General features: G+C 42.9%; 1 protein-coding gene across 1 annotated transcript in view; it reads left to right on the top strand.

The window, feature by feature from the left end:
- The window catches only part of LOC120050303 (glutamate receptor ionotropic, delta-2), a 513,655-nt gene extending 502,954 nt beyond the window's left edge, over positions 1 to 10,701 (top strand). Inside the window, exons 8-9 of the mRNA XM_038996885.1 lie at positions 882 to 1,122; positions 10,273 to 10,701. Coding sequence (XP_038852813.1) covers positions 882 to 1,122; positions 10,273 to 10,701 — 670 coding nt within the window. The remainder of the gene's footprint in view (positions 1 to 881; positions 1,123 to 10,272) is intronic.
- Positions 10,702 to 19,242: the final 8,541 nt, after the last annotated feature.

The raw sequence follows: 19,242 nt of genomic DNA, 5'->3' as shown, positions 1-19,242 counted from the left end.
TCTGCTACAAAACATGTTCATATTTCTTAGAATTACTTTGACAGGCTAATACAGCTGTCACTCTGTGGCACCGTTATCTGGCCAATATCGCCCTCTAGTGTTGGAGGACCATCCACACAACTGCAGAGAATCAGGGTTGGATCTCAATTGTATTTTTTTTATTCCTCATATCCTCTCCTCCTGTTTTTTTCCCCTCCTCTGATCTCTTCTAATGCGTTTAGAGAAGGATGCAAGGAATCAAGGAAACGTAATTAAGATTCAACCGTCAGATCATCATGGAATGTGAACGACACGAATCATGCTCAGTGGATTCCTTTGAATAAAAACAACCATAGTTTAGTTTAGCCGTATATATACAGTGCCTCGTGAAAAGTCCATCAATGACAAAAACAAATGGCAATTTTGACAAAAACATTGGATATATGTTGCTCTAAGAGTTGGTAGAAGCTTCTTCAAAATGACTCACAGATGTAATGGCTGCCAAATGTGCTTCCACCAAGAAGGAACTCTGGGGTGTAAAGATATATGCAATCGAGACATCATCTTTTTAAATCTTTTTTATTCATGTTTATTAACTTGGAACATTTTCTATAATTTGTCTTTCACTTTGAAAATGTTGAGTAGGTTGTGTAGATCAGTAATTTATTTCCTTTTGAGATTTAACACAGCGAAAGGGGTGTGTAGACTTTCACTAGCGGCTGTATATGGCTCTAAGCTACTTACTACAACCTGAAGAAAATGTGATGCGGTCCAATCTGAATGTGATTTCCTGTTCCTGTATACACCTACAGACAATACCAAAGATCTGTCCTCAATTAGTGTGTGTGTGTGCGTGTGCGCGTGCGTGTGTGTGTCCGTGTCCGTGTGTGTGTGTATTTCAGGATCCTGGAGCTGCAGCAGAACGGGGACATGGACATCCTGAAACTGAAGTGGTGGCCCCGGGACAGCCCGTGTGACCTGTACTCAGCGGTGCACACCAAACACCGCAGCAGCGCCCTGGACATCCACAGCTTCGCCGGCGTGTTCTGCGTGCTAGCGGCCGGAGTGGTGCTCTCCTGTGTCATCGCCATGGTGGAGACCTGGTGGACTAGGAGGAAGGGCTCACGAGTCCCCTCCAAGGAGGTGAGGAGCTGGGGGAGGCCGGGTGGTTGTGATGTGTGGGCTGGGTCTGGAGGTCTGGGTAACACTTGACTTGAACACTCTGTTTTACGGCTGTGGCTGTATGTCATGTCTACTGTACATGGTGTCAGCGTCATGATGTCACAGATGTTTGTACGTAGTCAGGAGAGCTTTTTAAACTGTCAGTCAAGTGGTCTGTCCCTTGCTGTGGTGTTCAAGCTATCCACGGCCGGCTGAATGGACGGCTAATAAACAAATGTCTCATTTGGTGTTTGATTAAAATTTCATACAAAGTGAAACTCTGGCACACTCCAGTGTTTTTCCCCTCTTTGCCACTGGAACTACGTAAGGTGTGAGAACAAACCTCTTCAATTTAACTGACATCTGTTGCTGGGACTGCACATGACATAGGACACGTCCTATTGTGCGTCCCAAATGACACCCTATTCCCTATATAGTGTACTACTTTTGACCAGGGCACATAGGGTGTCCCATAGGTCACTGTTCAAAAGTAGTGCACTATATAGGGAATAGGGTGTCATTTGGGATGCAAACAAACGGTAGTATATGATGTGAGTGGGTTTGGGTGAAGTGTCACCGGTTTCAAGTGTATTTGTAAAATGAATACAAGGAAAGGGACCTCACACAAGCTATACTGAAACAGAAGGACTAGAATGGGTCAAGGCTAACAAACAGGCACATTTTTTTCCCTCAAGGCCCTCAAATAATGGTCATTCTGCTCAGAAATCCCGATTTCGACAGATCCACTTGGCTAAAGACGGACCAGCCCATATGACATTGGCCCGAACTGCCTTTTGGCCAGTCCGATTCTGGACAGAGAAATCAATTCAGACTCTCAGAAAACATCTGAAGTGTAAGCTACACCATAGAGTCAGATACGATGGCCTATCAGCTTAAAACAGTACTTTACCCAATGTTAATGGCCTCTATTCAATTCAGATGTCCTTGAACATTTGACTGCTCACACAAGGTACAGCGATTCATAGCATCTCTCTCTCTCTCTCTCTCTCTCTCTCTCTCTCTCTCTCTCTCTCTCTCTCTCTCTCTCTCTCTCTCTCTCTCTCTCTCATATATATATATACATATATATATATCTATATATATATCTTATTCCACTTGTGCCCCTAATGAACAGGTAGGCATAGCCAAGGTGTTTTAATCACTTCTAGACCCGAGCAAAGTGGTTCTGGAAATTATTGGCCCAGCGTTTGGATGCCTGTGAAATCCTACACAGCAAAGCGGATATGAAATGTACTAACGAGCTAAGTGTAATGCAATTATGGAAAATAAATATTATCAATGCCCAGTTTAGTGTTAATTAGTCATGTATTAGTTACAATCACAAATGAAATCATGCCATGGAGTGGCACTGAATTAGGATAATGTTATAGCAAATGCATTTTGTAAATATAGCTGCGAGTGGCAATGAACAGGGTTCACAGATTGACAGAAAGGACACCAGATCAGTTGGATAACGAAGCAAGCCCTCTATAATGTAGGAACTATCTTTCTTTATGTGCGATCAGTGAAAGCATTACCATGTTGATTTAAATCTCACTTGGTGCCCTCCACATTAGCATTCCAAAATACTTCAATACACTCTCACAGCTGTAATACGCTGATTGTGAAAGCGGCAGAAAACCACTTTTCACTACGTTCAGACCACATAATAGGGCAACAATATGTGATTATACAGATATACTAATCACAATATTTCACATTGTTCGTCTGCATAATTTAAATCTAACATTCATTTGCAGGAGACACAGTCCACTTGGTCAATAGTTATTGCTCTAGTATCCTATGGGGCCACTGGTGCCAATGACATCTATAGTGCCACCAACTGGTCTGGTGAAGTCATCTAAGGTTGAAGTGACTTTATATTCACACAGCTTCGAAGGACATACTGTATACATAAGCTTTACATACCACATGTCATTTCCCTGTGTCCGTCGGTTCCCGGCTCCCTATGAGCTCCTGAGTCTAGAAGCAGTCTAGTTTACGCGTTAACTAGCGTTGTCAATTAGCAATTCGCTAGCTAAGTTGAGTTGTTTGACAAGAAAATGAGATGACTTAAACGCTGCAGCATGCTAGCAAGCCCTCCTCTGTGACTATGTTACTGAGGTATGTTAGATTTGTCTTTTCATTTTAAGTTAAAAGTCATTGAAGTTGACTTGTTACTACTGGTTTCAGATCCGAGGTGAGCGAAACTGTCCGCCATGTTGTGTGTATTGGCAAGGACTCGGAATGACGTTACGCACCCAAGAAGCCTCAACCAATCACCCGATGAATATTAAGGGCCGTGTCCGCTGTGAAAGCCTAATAAAGGAAAGTCATTCTGAGAGTGGTGGTCAGTTTACCACTAATATAATAGTTTTACTCCACTGAAATATATATTTTTAATTTCCCATGTTGAGAGTAATTTATGAAATCCATTACGTTGTAGCAGTGGGCTACTGGTCAGAATTGACCCTAATAGGTTAGTTAATGTTATCTGATTAAAGCAATCTGACAAGTATGAAAAGGTATTAGTTGTGGGTTAGTCATGCAGAGATCCCTCTCAACCCCCCTATCAAGCCACAACCAACCATACACCACCCCTTCCACCTCCTCTCCTCTCCCTTCTCCTCTCCTCTCTCCTCCCTTCTCCTCTCCTCCCTTCTCCTCTCCTCTCCACTCTAGTTTTCTCTCCTCCCCCCTCCACACTCCTTCCCTCCCCCTCTCAGCTGGTGTCTGTGTGTTGTGTTCTGACTGGGTCCCGACATCAGAGCCATGCCCCAGGAAGCCGCGTGCTCAACAGAATGCCCGTTTCATCTCTTCAGCTTGACAATAATGAAGGCTTTTGATCAGGGCAGCGAGGCCTGTGTTGTCTCAGCTCTGTTCCCCATCATAGCACCCACCCCAGCCCTCTACCCTCTACTTACGACCCCATGTACTCACAGCAGCTTTAATGTGTCAGATTGACCAGTGAGCCTATCTGCCAGTGGTCCTGGACAAAGAAGCCCAGCGTGCACCCTGCCATCTTTATTAACTTTCAATACAGCGACCCTGATTGACCGGTGTGTCTGTGACTGGGGTTCAAGGTCTTTGCAATGGAGAGCATTGAGAATTCAATGTGATTATCCAATCACTTCATTTAGCACTCAAATAGTCCTATCAGAATTGACACTGTAAAAAAAATATGTATATATTTGCATGCCTTTGATTTTAAAGAATCAATTGAGTTTAAAGCTGGAAGTTTGTTGTGATCTGTTGCGAGCCCTCAGCCTCTTTTGAATATTGAACTGATTTGGCATATAATTCACATAGAACTGATTTGGCATATAATTCACATAGAACTGATTTGGCATATAATTCACATAGAACTGGATATTGAGTGCTGCATTAAACGTCTTGCAATATACCATCTATGGAATCCAAGGGTTCTAGCAGTGGCCTAATGCTGCCCTGGTCAACGTAGTAGTGACCACCCTGCCTGTGGCCCATGTGGCCCATGTTGATGCTGGTGACCTTGGTTACGGACCGTGGTTACAGTCGGCGGGGTGTTGGTGGTGAGGTCACATCCTGCTGGGCCCAGTGCAGTGTGTCAAAGTGACCCAGTGTGTCTGTAGGGACTACTACCTTTTCCTTATTAGGATTGGTTGTTCCCTCGCCTCCTTAATATAGTTTGCGTCCTAAATGGCACCCTATTTCATGTATAGTGCACTACTTTTGACCAGGACTTGAACCCATAGTGCTCTGGTCAAAAGTAGTGCACTATGTAAGGAATAGGGCGCCATTTTGGATGTGGACATAGTATACATGCTCCCTTGCTCTCTCATACAGACAAAAAAAAGTATTATGTAGTATTATGATATCAATCATGTTCGGTTTGTGGCAATTAAGCTAGTGTTCGTCTTCGAGGGAAAATACTCCAACCCTCTCTCAAGATATATCCAATGTAATTCAAATGAACTTTGTCCCCTTTGTTGCCGAATATGCATAATGCCTCAATGATTTCCAATTCATCTTTTCCTTTATGTTTCACAATCAGAGAAATTAGTCACTTAATAATCCAATAATAATGATAATCATAATAATGTATTATTACGCTCTATGGGAACAAAACATACACACACACACACCATCCTACATGTTTCATTTTCACCTGTCCTCTTTCACACACACGGTCCACACAGCTCCCACTGAGCTCCAACCCAAAGCCACGTTAGCTGCCTGGGGACGAGTTGTGTTTGTGCCTCTGTCCTCCTCCTGGTACATACTGCACATCCCAATATTCTAGAGGTCTGTCCCTGTCGAGGCCTCTGCTTCTATGTGATCACTGTCAGTGTTTCTGTGTTGCATATCTGTGTTGTGTTGTGTGTTGTGTTGTTTGATGTGTTGTGTGATGTGTTGTGCTTTGTAATGATTAACACTGTGATGAGCTCTCCATGTGATGAATAGAGTTCAGTAGAGTTCAGTAGAGTTAGTCCTCTACTACTGGTCACGGATTTCAGTCTCACTCCAATGAGGATTAACTGAAGTCTACCCAAGCAGAAATAGGATTTGGGTATTGGGGGGGTCTCTTAAATGAAAGCCTTTCAATGCTTCAATGTTGCATGATTAATTTCCAAATCAATCAGATTTACAGATGCATTTGGACATATCCAGCAGATACAGTGCATTAGGAAAGTATTCAGACCCCTTGACTTTTTCCACATTTTGTAACATTACAGCCTTATTCTAAAACTGATTCAATTTAAATTGAATAAAAATTCTCCTCATCAATATACACACAATACCCCATAATGACAAAACGAAAACAGGTTTTTAGACATGTAAATAAGATATTATAGTTTTTATTTTCAAAATGTCTAAAAACCTGTTTTCGTTTTGTCATTATGGGGTATTATAGTTTTTATTTTCAAAATAAGTATTCAGACCCTTTGCTATGACACTAGAAATTGAGCTCAGGTATATCCTGTTTCCATTGATCGTCTTAGAGATGTTTCTACAACTGGATTGGAGTCCACCTGTGGTAAATTCAATTGATTGGACATGATTTGGAAAGGCACACACCTGTCTATATAAGGTCCCACAGTTGACAGTGCATGTCAGAGCAAAAACCAAGCTATGAGGTTGAAGGAATTGTCCATAGAGCTCTGAGAAAGGATTGTGTCGAGGCACAGATCTGGGGAAGGTTACCAAAAACTTTCTGCAGCATTGAAGGTCTCCAAGAACACAGTGGCCTGCGTCATTCTTAAATGGAAGAAGTTTGGAACCACCTAGACTCTTCCTAGAGCTGGCCGCCCGGCCAAACTGAGCAGGGCCTTGGTCAGGGAGGTGACCAGGAACCCGATGGTCACTCTGAAAGAGCTCCAGAGTTCCTCTGTGGAGATGGGAGAACCAGAAGGACAGCCATCTCTGCAGCACTCCAGCAATCAGGCTTTTATGGAAGAGCGGCCAGATGGAAGCCACTCCTCAGTAAAAGGCACATGACAGCCTGCTTAGAATTTGTCAAACGGCACCTAAAGCCTCTCAGACCATGAGAAACAAGATTCTCTGGTCTAATGAAACCAAGATCTAATTATTTGGCCTGAATGCCAAGCGTCATGTCTGGAGGAAACCTGGCACCATCCCTACAGTGAAGCAAGGTGGTGGCAGCATCATGCTGTGGGGATGTTTTTCAGCTGCAGGGACTGGGACACTAGTCAGGATTGAGGGAAAGATGAATGGAGCAAAGTACAGAGAGATCCTTAATGAAACCTGCTCCAGAGCACTCAGGACCTCAGACTGGGGCAAAGGTTCACCTTCCAACAGGACAACGACCCTAATCACACAGCCAAGAAAACGCAGGAGTGGCTTCGGGACAAGTCTTTGAATGTCCTTGAGTGGCCCAGCCAGAGCCCAGACTTGAACCCAATCGAACATCTCTGGAGAGACCTGAAAATAGCTGTGCTGCGATGCTCCCCATCCAACTGACAGAGCTTGAGAGGATCTGCAGAGACTAATGGGAGAAACTCCCCAAATACAGGTGTGCCAAGCTTGTAGCGTCATACCCAAGAAGACTCAAAGCTTTAATTGCTGCCAAAGGTGCTTCAACAAAGTACTGATTAAAGACTCTGAATACTTATGTAAAGTGATATTTCTTATTGTATACATTTGCACAAATTTGCAATTTGTTTTTGCTTTGCCATTATTGGGTATTGTGTGTAGATTGATGAAGAAAAATTCATACATTTTAGAAAAAAGCTGTAACGTAACAAAATGTGGCAAAAATCAAGGGGTCTGAATACTTTCCGAATGCACTGTACGATTTTTCACGTCAATGTTGGGATAGGTCCCTTGCTCATAGACACAACAGTATTAATGTACCACAGATGTTGATATCACTTGGGGACATTTGGGTGGTGGGTGGTGGCTATGTCTGGCTTTTACGGGAGTGTGGCTATAGGGGGACACTACACACAATGGACAGCCACTTTGTTGACGATGCTGAGCACAAGATGTTTGATCATGTTTGATTTACTGTCCCTGATGGCTGAAAGCTTTCATTCCCTTGTTGTTTTGTTTTGTAGATAAGTACACTGTGTTGAGGGTAAAGCGGGCGAGGGAGAGCAATACAAAATGCCATTTTTACATCTCACCCTTCCAGGTATATCTTCGAAGGCTCCTCCTCGAACATACAAAACCCCACTGAGTGTGTGTGTGTGTGCTGACTGTGCTGTTTCTTCTACTCATCCTGGCCTCCAAAACAATCCCCCCTTCACCCTCCCATCTGCCCGCTCTCATCCTCTGTATGTCTGTCCGTCTGTCTGTCTTGTCTGTCCCTCTCTCTCTGACCTACGCACAAACACACACACACACACACACAGGCCGATGGCACTTCCGCCAGGCAACCTGAACCATGCCCCCACCAACATGACACCCCCAACGACATCCCCCTCACCACTCTAAGGAACGCCCCCTCTACCCATTACGCCCAGTCACCCGCATGCTGTGACATTCCACGTGCCTTGATCATCCAACACACGTTCGAACCCAATAATGACCCCTCCCAACTCACCCCCAAAATGAGAATGACCACATTCACTGCCCCTCCTGCCACCTCCAGGTTATACCCATGACAGGGCCTTTAAGTACAAACCCATACGGAGAGTCTTGTTAGGGGAATCCCGAAACATTCAGTTGTCGAAAACAACTCAGATTGTCATATTTATTGCTTTATGATAACAACAAAACTTTGGCATTGATGACATTTTCTAGTCACGGGCACTGTCGATAAATGAATTACGATGCCTTCCCTTCACTAGAGGGCTTTTACCATACTCTTTCTGACCAGGGCAGAATCTGGTTTAGTGTGCAGTCATGTATCGAGCTATGATGCCTTCCCTCCACTAGAGGGCGTGTAACAGGTTAACAGTTTGGCTGAAGACCACGGTATGGATCTGTACAGTCCAATTCAAATGACTGAAGGTGTAGCCACTCAAACATGAACGAATTCTCCCCTAAATGAGCCCTTCACATTGGTCTGATTGAAACAGAGGTTCATCTCTTAGACTACTTACATGTATTAACCCTGTTTTATATTTAGCACAGAACCCTCTTCTGTTGATCCAAAAGCAGGCTGTTTCTCTCGCCGTACGGAAGTTACCCGTAAGGTAACCTGACTCTCGCAGTCAACAATGACTGTTCTCTCTCACCATCTCCTCCCTCGCTCCTTATATACGTTCAAACCCTCCCTCCTTCCTCCACCCCCCCCTACCCCCCCCCCCCCCCTGCTCCCGGGTTTGTGGTGTGACTAGGTCCCCACAAACAGCACCTTCTCCTGCCCCCTCCCCCTCTAAGACGAAGAGGGTAACTGTGGTCCCTTCTGCCCCCTGAATCGCAGCTGGGGCAAGACCCTCCTCCACGCCGCATGGTCAGTAGCTCTCTTTGACTCTGTCTGTACCCCTCACCAGGGATGCCCTCTCTCAAAATAGAGGAAGGGTGTGTGTTCCCCACCTCCAACCCACAGTACCCCAATCCCTGTACCCCCACAATGGACACAATCATCTCACAAGCTGAGCCACTTTCCTCTCAGCACAAGCTGAGCCACCCATCTCTAAGTGTGACCATCACAAAGATGTTGACCAATCATTTTATTTGGATGTAGTAGTGCTATTTATATGTCTGTATCAACAATCTTTTGACAAATACATTTTTTGTTCAATATAAATATCTGGGGGAAATGGGTAAACCCTTTCCCCTCTAAAAAAAATAACTCGATTCACAAAACAGATCATTGAATAAATGTAGCTACCTTGCACTTGAACTATTAATCAGATACAACCATACCATCCTCATTATACAACCATACCATCCTCATTATACAATCATACCATCCTCATATACAAAAATACCAACCTCATTATAAAACCATACCATCCTCATTATTCAACCATACCATCCTCATTATACAACCATACCATCCTCATTATACAATCCTACCATCCTGATTATACAACCATACCGTTCTGATTATACAACCATACCATCCTCCTTATACAACCATACCATCGTCATTATTCAACCTTACCATCCTGATTATACAACCATACCATCCTGATTATACAACCATACCATCCTGATTATTCAACCATACCATCCTCATTCTACAACCATACCATCCTCCTTATAAAACCATACCATCCTGATTATACAACCATACCATCCTCATTATACAACCATACCATCCTGATTATACAACCACACCATCCTGATTATTCAACCATACCATCCTCATTCTACAACTATACCATCCTCCTTATAAAACCATACCCTCCTGATTATACAACCATACCCTCCTGATTATACAACCATACCATCCTCATTATAAAACCATACCATCCTGATTATACAACCATACCATCCTCATTATACAACCATACCATCCTCCTTGACACTTCTTTTTTATTTGGCCATGCACTCTCCCCTCTTCTCTCACCTCACCGTTCGTTCACTCCACTGTGTCTTCCCCATCCTCCTCCTCTTCCCCATCCTCTTTCTCTTCCTCCTCCTCCACATTTATCCTCACTCTCCTTTGACCCTGTCCTCCGCCTCCTCTCTCTCTTTTTCTCTGACCCCCCCCCCCCCCCCCACCCCCCCACGCAGGACGATAAGGAGATCGACCTGGAGCACCTTCACCGCCGGGTTAACAGCCTGTGCACAGAGGACGACAGCCCCCACAAGCAGTTCTCCACCTCCTCTATTGACCTGACGCCCCTGGACATGGACTCTATGCCGGCTGCCCGGCAGGCCCTGGAACAGATCAGCGACTTCCGCAACACGCACATCACCACCACCACCTTCATCCCCGAGCAGATCCAGACCCTCAGCCGCAGCCTGTCCACCAAGGCCCAACAGGGCTTCGCCTTCGGTCCCGTGCAGGACCACCGGACTGGGGGAACCTTCAGGCAGAGAGCCCCCAACGGTGGCTTCTTCCGCAGTCCCATCAAGACAATGTCCTCCATACCCTACCAGCCCACTCCCCAGCCTAACTTCAGCTACGGCAACGACCCCGATCGGGGTACGTCCATATGAGGCGAGGAGGAGTAGGCCACATAGTGAGAGAGATGTAAACAAATACACTCACAAAGCTCTATGTATATAGGAATTTTTTCAGTTCTGTTTTTTTTTTTGTGGGGGGGGACTTTGCTTTTGTTTAGTGGGTGGGTGGGTTTGGTCGTCCTGCTGAAACCTGTTGGTGAGAGGAGGTGGGGACTTGAATGTTTTCTTTATTGTCATCGTTCTCGTGGTTTTCTGGGGATTTTGGGGTGTGTGACAGGGATCTGTTATCTCTTTTCCGTTCCATGTCATTTATGGACTGCTTTTCTGAAGAAGCATATGACTCCTATGGACACAACAAGGAGAGTATGTTTTTTTTAATAACAGAAAACACTTGTCTGTCTGTTCTTGAGACCCACAAATCGGCAATTACCCAATGCTCATTTGGTGGATATTCTTGTCTTTGCCTTTCACCTTACGGGACTTCATCCCATTCAGTTCTTTGGTGTTGCTCATCAATGCCTGTGCTCCAAATCTGAAATCTGCCCAAAAATGGGTGGCCATTGGCTCAGCTACCCTGCATACTGAGACCTCACCATCTGAGCTCTGGAAACGCTCTGCCATTTTGGTGCATGTAAGACTCTATCAATTCCACTGCACTCACTGCACCAGTGCCCACAGACCTGTGTTTGATTGTATGTCGTTTGGAAATTCTTTCTCACCTGTACTGTGCTGTCTATTTCAAGGTGAGAGCCTCAACCTCTAAACGGACATTTCTTGAGAGACGCATAGAGGCACAAAAAGGACTGAAAATAACTGAGATAAAAGACAACAGAAAAAGGACTTTAAAAGCAGCTAAAGCTATTATATGTATTTTATTGAATTTGTTTTGAAAATACATTTTAATGCGTGGAATGTGTTTGGTCAGAAAGTAAAACAAAAAAAAACATTGTTCTGAGCGGTCTACTTGTGTTCTCAGCCAATTCTGAAAACCGCTAAATGAGTGCTATAGTCTTACTCTGGTTTGCGTCATAAATCATATTCAAGTTGTTTTCCACCTTATTTGTAGTTCTGCCAGGGCTCAGTCCGAAAAAAGTCACATTTCTGTGCGATCGTGTCACTCTCCAGTCCTCTAATTGACTGTTGTAAGGGCAAACAGTTGGGCTCAGATTGAGGAGAAGCCCTTTCCGATAACATCCTCAGCACAAGCCTTATCAGTACAGGCTGGCTTCTCCTCGCCAGTCTCCTGTTTCAATAGGATTTTTTGCCATTGGAACTGTAGAGCTGATGGCAGCCATTGGAACTGTAGAGCTGATGGCAGCCATTGGAACTGTAGAGCTGATGGCAGCCATTGGAACTGTAGAGCTGATGGCAGCCATTGGAACTGTAGAGCTGATGGCAGCCATTGGAACTGTAGAGCTGATGGCAGCCATTGGAACTGTAGAGCTGATGGCAGCCATTGGAACTGTAGAGCTGATGGCAGCCATTGGAACTGTAGAGCTGATGGCAGCCATTGGAACTGTAGAGCTGATGGCAGTCATTGGAACTGTAGCGCTGATGGCAGCCATTTTGAAAGATCTTTCTATTTTATTTCTTAAATGTTAAGGCTACTGTTTATCTAAGGTTTTTAAAGTGCCAATTGTTTAGACGAGACCATTAAGGTGAGGTTTGGAGGGAGGGGGTCAAAAAAATAATAATGTGAAGGGAAAAGAGGAACCAAACCGTTTCACTAACGCTGTATTAATATTTAATAATGTTAGTTGTTTAGAATGAGCTTTCAGTTTGTTATCTTAAGACTAAACCGCAAATGTTGTGCATAGAGAACAGAAGCAGTGTTTGATGCAAGCCTTCTAGATGTTATTTTCTTAAGCTGCAGTACGGCTATCGAATGACAATAGGACACAGACAACGTTTAAAGAAGTTTTATTTAGTATAAATGACAGAGACATTATGAAATGTGTATATTTTACATGTTGACGCTATTTTTGTTTAATAAAAATAATATATCATATGAGCCTTGAGTTAGCAGTCACCCTACGCGTTTGGTTTCCCCCCACTTCCAGAACACACAAAAGCTTTCTCTTGTCATTTTGAGTTCATTTTGATTTGCTGGCTAATAACAGAGGAGGCAAGATCTTAAAAAGAAGCATGCACAACTTGCTATGCCCGTAACATGTTTTATTTCATACATAGGAGGTACAGGATTACTTGATCATGTTCAACTGATTATAGTGTACAGTATTTAATATAGGCTTATGTTGTTGTATGTGTTGCATATTATTCAAACGGAACAAACTGAGGCCTCTGTTACAAGTGGCAAAGCTTTCTGTGTATAATTTGTCTAATAAACTTGTTTTCTACAGTGGTATGGGTTTTGTAGTCTTTGCTGTGAATGTGTAGGCCTGCCAGGAAATAATGTTTCACTTTTCCATTTAAAGACTTTATTTACAAAACACTACATCCACCAATGTTTCACATTTGTGTTTTTTCATCAGAAATGATTGCTTATGGGGCTACCTTCATGTGTGTGTAAAATATTACTGTTCTTACACTTTTAATTCATAGATTTTAGATGTTAATCATTTAAAAAAGTATATATATATATAGCTATCTGGATAAAAGCATCTCCTAAATGGCTAAAATGTCAAATGTAAACCATTTACATACATATCTGATATTACTGTATTGAATTATTTATTTGTTCACCTTATTTTAAATATTGATGTATAATTTGTACAGTTATTGATTACAAATGTAGTTATGCGTTACCTTTGACTGTGTTAAACCTAGAAGTTCTCTGAGAGTGAGGCTGATATATAGCATTTTGCAACAAAAAAAGAAGGATTATTTGGCTCTCTGAAATGAAACCATCAAGTGATAGATTTTAAACAAATACAGTGAGCTCTAAAAGTATTGGGACAGTGACACATTTTGTTGTTGTTGTGGCTCTGTACTCCAGCAGACTGTCAGCTTTCATTTGAGGGTATTTTCATCCATATAAGGTGAACCATTTAGACATTACAGCACTTGTTGTACATAGTCCCCCCCCCCCCATTTTAGGGGACCAAAAGTATTGGGGAAAATTCACTAATATGTGTATTAAAGTTGTCAATAGTTTAGTATTTGGTATCATATTCCTAGTACCAATGATTTCATTGGATGCATTTGCTGTTTGTTTTGGTTGTGTTTCAGATTATGAAATGATAAGTGAGACGCACAAATATCAATACCCCTAAACCTCTCACTATTACAATAACATTTTTATTCCCGATGATTCAGTATTATCCGTAATCATGGTAGCATCCACATTAATGTAGAAGTGTTCTAGGTTATGTTCATCTTCATCCCAGTGAGTTCTTTTTCAATGTCATATCAAAAGAAGAATCTTGCCTATTGGAACAGCTGGAGCCGTTACTGGGTCAGGAGAGCACATCGGTACCACGCACATCGGTACCACGCACATCGGTACCACGCACATCGGTACCACGCACATCGGTACCACGCACATCGGTACCACGCACATCGGTACCACGCACATCGGTACCACGCACATCAGTACCACGCACATCGGTAACCACGCACATCGGTACCACGCACATCGGTACCACGCACATCAGTACCACGCACATCAGTACCACGCACATCGGTACCACGCACATCGGTACCACGCACATCGGTACCACGCACATCAGTACCACGCACATCGGTAACCACGCACATCGGTACCACGCACATCGGTACCACGCACATCGGTACCACGCACATCGGTACCACGCACATCGGTACCACGCACATCAGTACCACGCACATCGGTAACCACGCACATCGGTACCACGCACATCGGTACCACGCACATCGGTACCACGCACATCGGTACCACGCACATCGGTACCACGCACATCGGTACCACGCAAGTCAAAGTCCTCTTTCTGGAGTTCAATAAGGGAACAGGACATGGTCCTGTTATGGCTGGTTTATAGTGAATAAGGAATTCATTATATTTCTATGTTGGTACCAGTCTGTTTGTGCCATCATGCCACTCCTTGTCACTCCATGTCATGTTTGGTAATGAGTGATAAGGACAGTAGACTCAAAGACTCAATCATGGACACTCTTACTGACAGTTGTTGCTGCTTCACGTGATTGTTTTGTTGCCTTTGTGCTGTTGTCTGTGCCCAATAATGTGTGTACAATGTTTTTGGTGCTGCTACCATGTTGTGCTGCTACCATGTTGTGTTGCTACCATGTTGTTGTCATGTGGTGTTGCTGCCATACTGTGTTCTCATGTGTTGCTGCCATGCTGTGTTGTTTTCTTAGGTCTCTCTTTGTGTTGTGTTGTGATGTCCCTCATGTCGTGATGTGTGTTTTGTCCTATTTTTTTTAATGATCCCAGACCCCGTCCCTGCAGGAGGCCTTTTGCCTTTTGGTAGCCCATCATTGTAAATAAGAATGTGTTCTTAACTGACTTGCCTAGTTAAATAAAGGTTAAAGAAAATAAGAAAAAAAACAGGCTAGCTGGTTTATGTGTAAAGGAAGTATTTTTCTACACCTTTTATGAAACTCTGGGACTATTGACATAGTGTGAACCTTGAAACATAGCCTATGAGCTTTAGTTGTGGGGTATTGTGAAATACCCTTTTGTTTGATTACGTCACAATATGGTGAAGAATCTATTCAAGGGGATGTCAGCGTTAGAAGCAAGCAGTGGTATCTTTATGATAGGCTACCTATCATTACTCAAACTAGTGGGTAGTTTAATTGTTAACCACGAAGTGGCGCTGTTTCACTGTAAAGCATTTGTTAGATAATGTTGTGCTATCTGATGAGAGAGAGAGACTGCAAAAATATCCTCAGTGTACGACGTAAAACACTACATCCACCTAAAAGGAAGTGATTCCTAAACCTTCCATAACAGAGCCATCACCTTCAGAGAGATGAAACTGGAGAAGAGTCCCCAAATCAAGTTGGTCCTGGGGCTTGGTTCACAAACACAAACAGAGCCCCAGGACAGCAACAAAATTAGACACAACCAAATCATGAGAAAACAAAAAGATAATTACTTGACACATTGGAAAGAATTAACAAAAAAACAGTGCAAACTAGAATGCTATTTAGCCCTAAACAGAGAGTACACCGTGGCAGAATACCTGACCACTGTGACTGACCCAAACTTAAGGAAAGCTTTGACTATGTACAGACTCAGTGAGCATAGCCTTGCTAATGAGAGAGGCCCCGTTGGCAGACTTGGCTCTCATGAGAAGACAGGGTATGTGAAAACTGCCCACAAAATGAGGTGGAAACTGAGCTGCACTTCCTAACCTGTTAAATGTATGACCATATAAGAGAAGCATATTTCCCTCAGATTACACAGACCCATAAAGAATTCCAAAACAGATCCAATTTTGATAAACTCCCAATTTTGATAAACTACTGGGTGAAATACCACAGTGTGTCATCACAGCAGCAAGATTTGTGACATGTTGCCACAAGAAAAGGGCAACCAGTGAAGAACAAACACCATTGTAAATACAACCCATATTTATGTTTATTTATTTTCCCTTTTGTACTTTAACTATTTGCACATTGTTACAACACAGTGTATAGCCATAATATTGACATTTTAAATGTCTCTATTTCTTTTGAACTTTAGTGAGTGTAATGTTTACTGTTTATGTTGTATTATCTATTTCACTTGATTTGGCAATGTAAACATAAGTTTCCCATGCCAATAAAGCCCATTGAATTGAAATGAATTGAGAGAGAGAGAGAGAGAGAGAGAGAGAGAGAGAGAGAGAGAGAGAGAGAGAGCGAGCGAGCGAGCGAGAGCGAGAGAGAAAGAGATTGAGAGAGAGAGAGAGAGAGAGAGAGAGAGAGAGAGAGAGAGAGAGAGATTGAGAGAGAGAGAGAGAGAGAGAGAGCGAGAGAGAGAGAGAGAGAGAGAGAGAGAGAGAGAGAGAGAGAGAGAGAGAGAGAGAGAGAGAGAGAGCGTGCACAGCCTATGTATGATAATGCCTTTATCAAACGTTGCCTAAAGTTGTAGAAACGAATTCATTAGTGCCAAAAAAAGCACCCAACCATCCGAATCTGGCCTTTTCCATGAAGGCTTTAAAAATACCAGAGTTAAATACCAATGGTCCACAGAAACATTATTATTATTATTTATTAATATTACTGAGATGATTATCATCGTCAGCCTATTACTGCATCCGTCCAGTGCACCTCGTTTCCCCGGAGACAGAAATGGGGTGAGCAGCACGCAGACTCGATCACGATGGAAGCCCCCACCGGGACACATGTTGTGCCCATTTTCCAAAGAGTCCCCCAAGCGTATCGAATGGAACATAGAGTCACCATTGTGCCTGCGACACTTTAATAATCGACAGCTACAATATCCAACCTGTTGTTTGCTTTGGGAGCCATTCCAGCCTCACTGGACGGCGGCTTGTAGGGGATGGAGACGGATCTAGGCGCCAGTCTCCTAGCCTCGACGCCTTAAGAATACATGAATAAAAAGATGAATGTCATTTTATCTCAGAAATTGTGGGATTTGGTCGGCTATCGTGCATGTGCGGGTTGATCTCGCATGTTTAAGATTGCTAAACTTTCAGTAGGCTAAAGTCTTTCAATGTAATATATATATATGTTTAAATAGGCCTGTGTACAATTTTTCAGCTTCAGAATACATATAGCATTTCGAATAATAATAATAATAACTAAAATCATATCTGAAGACATTGACATTACATGAATCTAATCCTGCTATTTATTTATTTGTTTGACTTCTTCTCCTCTAAAGTTTATTATTATTATTAGATTATTATTATTATTATTGTTATCATTCAGTAGCCTTATATATTTTCATTTTAACTGAGAGTTCAGAAAGTGACTTTGTGAATGGTTTGCATATAGGCTAGCTGGTTGTCTATTATGATTCGTTTATTTAACAGTAGTTTGTATCCTATTTTTTCATATTCTTTATTTCGTTCAGATTTATGTCATTTTCTTATAAATCTATGATTTTGACTGTTCAGAGGCAGTAAAGGGAGTGGGTCCGTCTAAAATGATATGCTGCGAGCACACTGTTCCACACACACACACACACACACACACACACACACACACACACACACACACACACACACACACACACACACACACACACACACACACACACACACAACCTCTCTGAGCTTGCCACTGCTCTTCTGACAGTAAAAGCGCTGTCGAGCCCCCTGCTCATGTTTCCGGTCCCTGTGAAGCTCTTTTACCAACAGGGCGTTCCGTAAGTCGGATCAAAAGGTTTTGAACCTGTACAAAAGAAAATGAAATTCGAGATGGCCTTAACATTCATGGAATAGAGGAGCGGTGAATTGACAATGATCACGAACCCCAGGAGCCAAGTTCTTTGGTCAAACTTTTTTCAGTCCCTAGAACCAGTCCACACTCTTAAGAAAAAGGTTCCATATAGAGCCAAAAAGTGTTCACTTAGTTCATATGTGGAACCCTTTTATAGGGTTATTTCTTCAGAACCATACTTAACTGAATCAAAATGTGTTCTACAAAAAGAACCCAAAATAACCATTTTTTTCCCTAAGATTGCAGGATGTTATATTCTTTGCCTAGTTGGCGCCCTTTTCGTAACCTCATAGGACCAATCCTGATCTTGGGATCACCATGATCACCCTGTTTCGCTACCGAAAGCTACCGAAACAGAACGTGAACTCGCAAGATCAGAATGGTTCGTACGAGGCTAACCTTTTACTTTCTGAATTTAAATCTGGAAATGTTATAGCTTACTAACGCATAGCCATATTTTTGTACATTGGAGGTACAGTATATGGAACATATTTTAAGCAATTCAAAAGTTTTGTCTTTGAACTATTTTAATTTTAATGTTGAGTAACTTATAAACGGGCCAAAATGTATAGGCCCTATATAGCCAAAAGGTACATGATGATAATGATGATGATGATGGTTATCACTTTATGATCATCCATTTTAATTTGACCAATGAAGTGCGTGATTCCTTTTGTGGCAGTAATCTGAACATTAGTTCCGAGCCTATGATGCATACATTGACAAATTTGAAACCACTCTCTATCTGTAGAATTGAAGATGTTTGGCATGAGCCAAAGAAACACACATGCCTGTGGGATTGGGCAGGTGCATGGACATCCTCAATCAGTCCACGAGTTGAAGCTCGTGCTGTCCACACTATTAACCATATTGCTCTATCCATGTGTGTGTTCTGAAGGACATCCCTTTGTGCTAGCCACCCAGTTAAACAGTCTTTAAACCGATACATTATTATAAACAGTCCAGACATAATAACCTCTCTCGGGTTTACGGAGACTTCTCATTGGTCGCCAACACGCGCCTGCCCCAACCGCTCTTATTGGTCAAAGCGCCACGCGACCAGCATGAGAAGGGGGGCTCCCAGGCGCGTGCCGCTTTTTAAAGCGACGCCGCGCCTTGAGACGCTAGTGGAGTCCTGCACGCGACACTGTGCAAGCACACGTTGCTAAAGAAACGTTTTTGACAGCGTTTAATATTTGGTTAAGTTCTTTAGTCCTGCAA

Source organism: Salvelinus namaycush, chromosome 1 (genome assembly GCF_016432855.1).
Source record: "Salvelinus namaycush isolate Seneca chromosome 1, SaNama_1.0, whole genome shotgun sequence".
Taxonomy (NCBI): Eukaryota; Metazoa; Chordata; class Actinopteri; order Salmoniformes; family Salmonidae; genus Salvelinus; species Salvelinus namaycush.
This window is presented reverse-complemented; position numbering and strand designations above follow the sequence as displayed.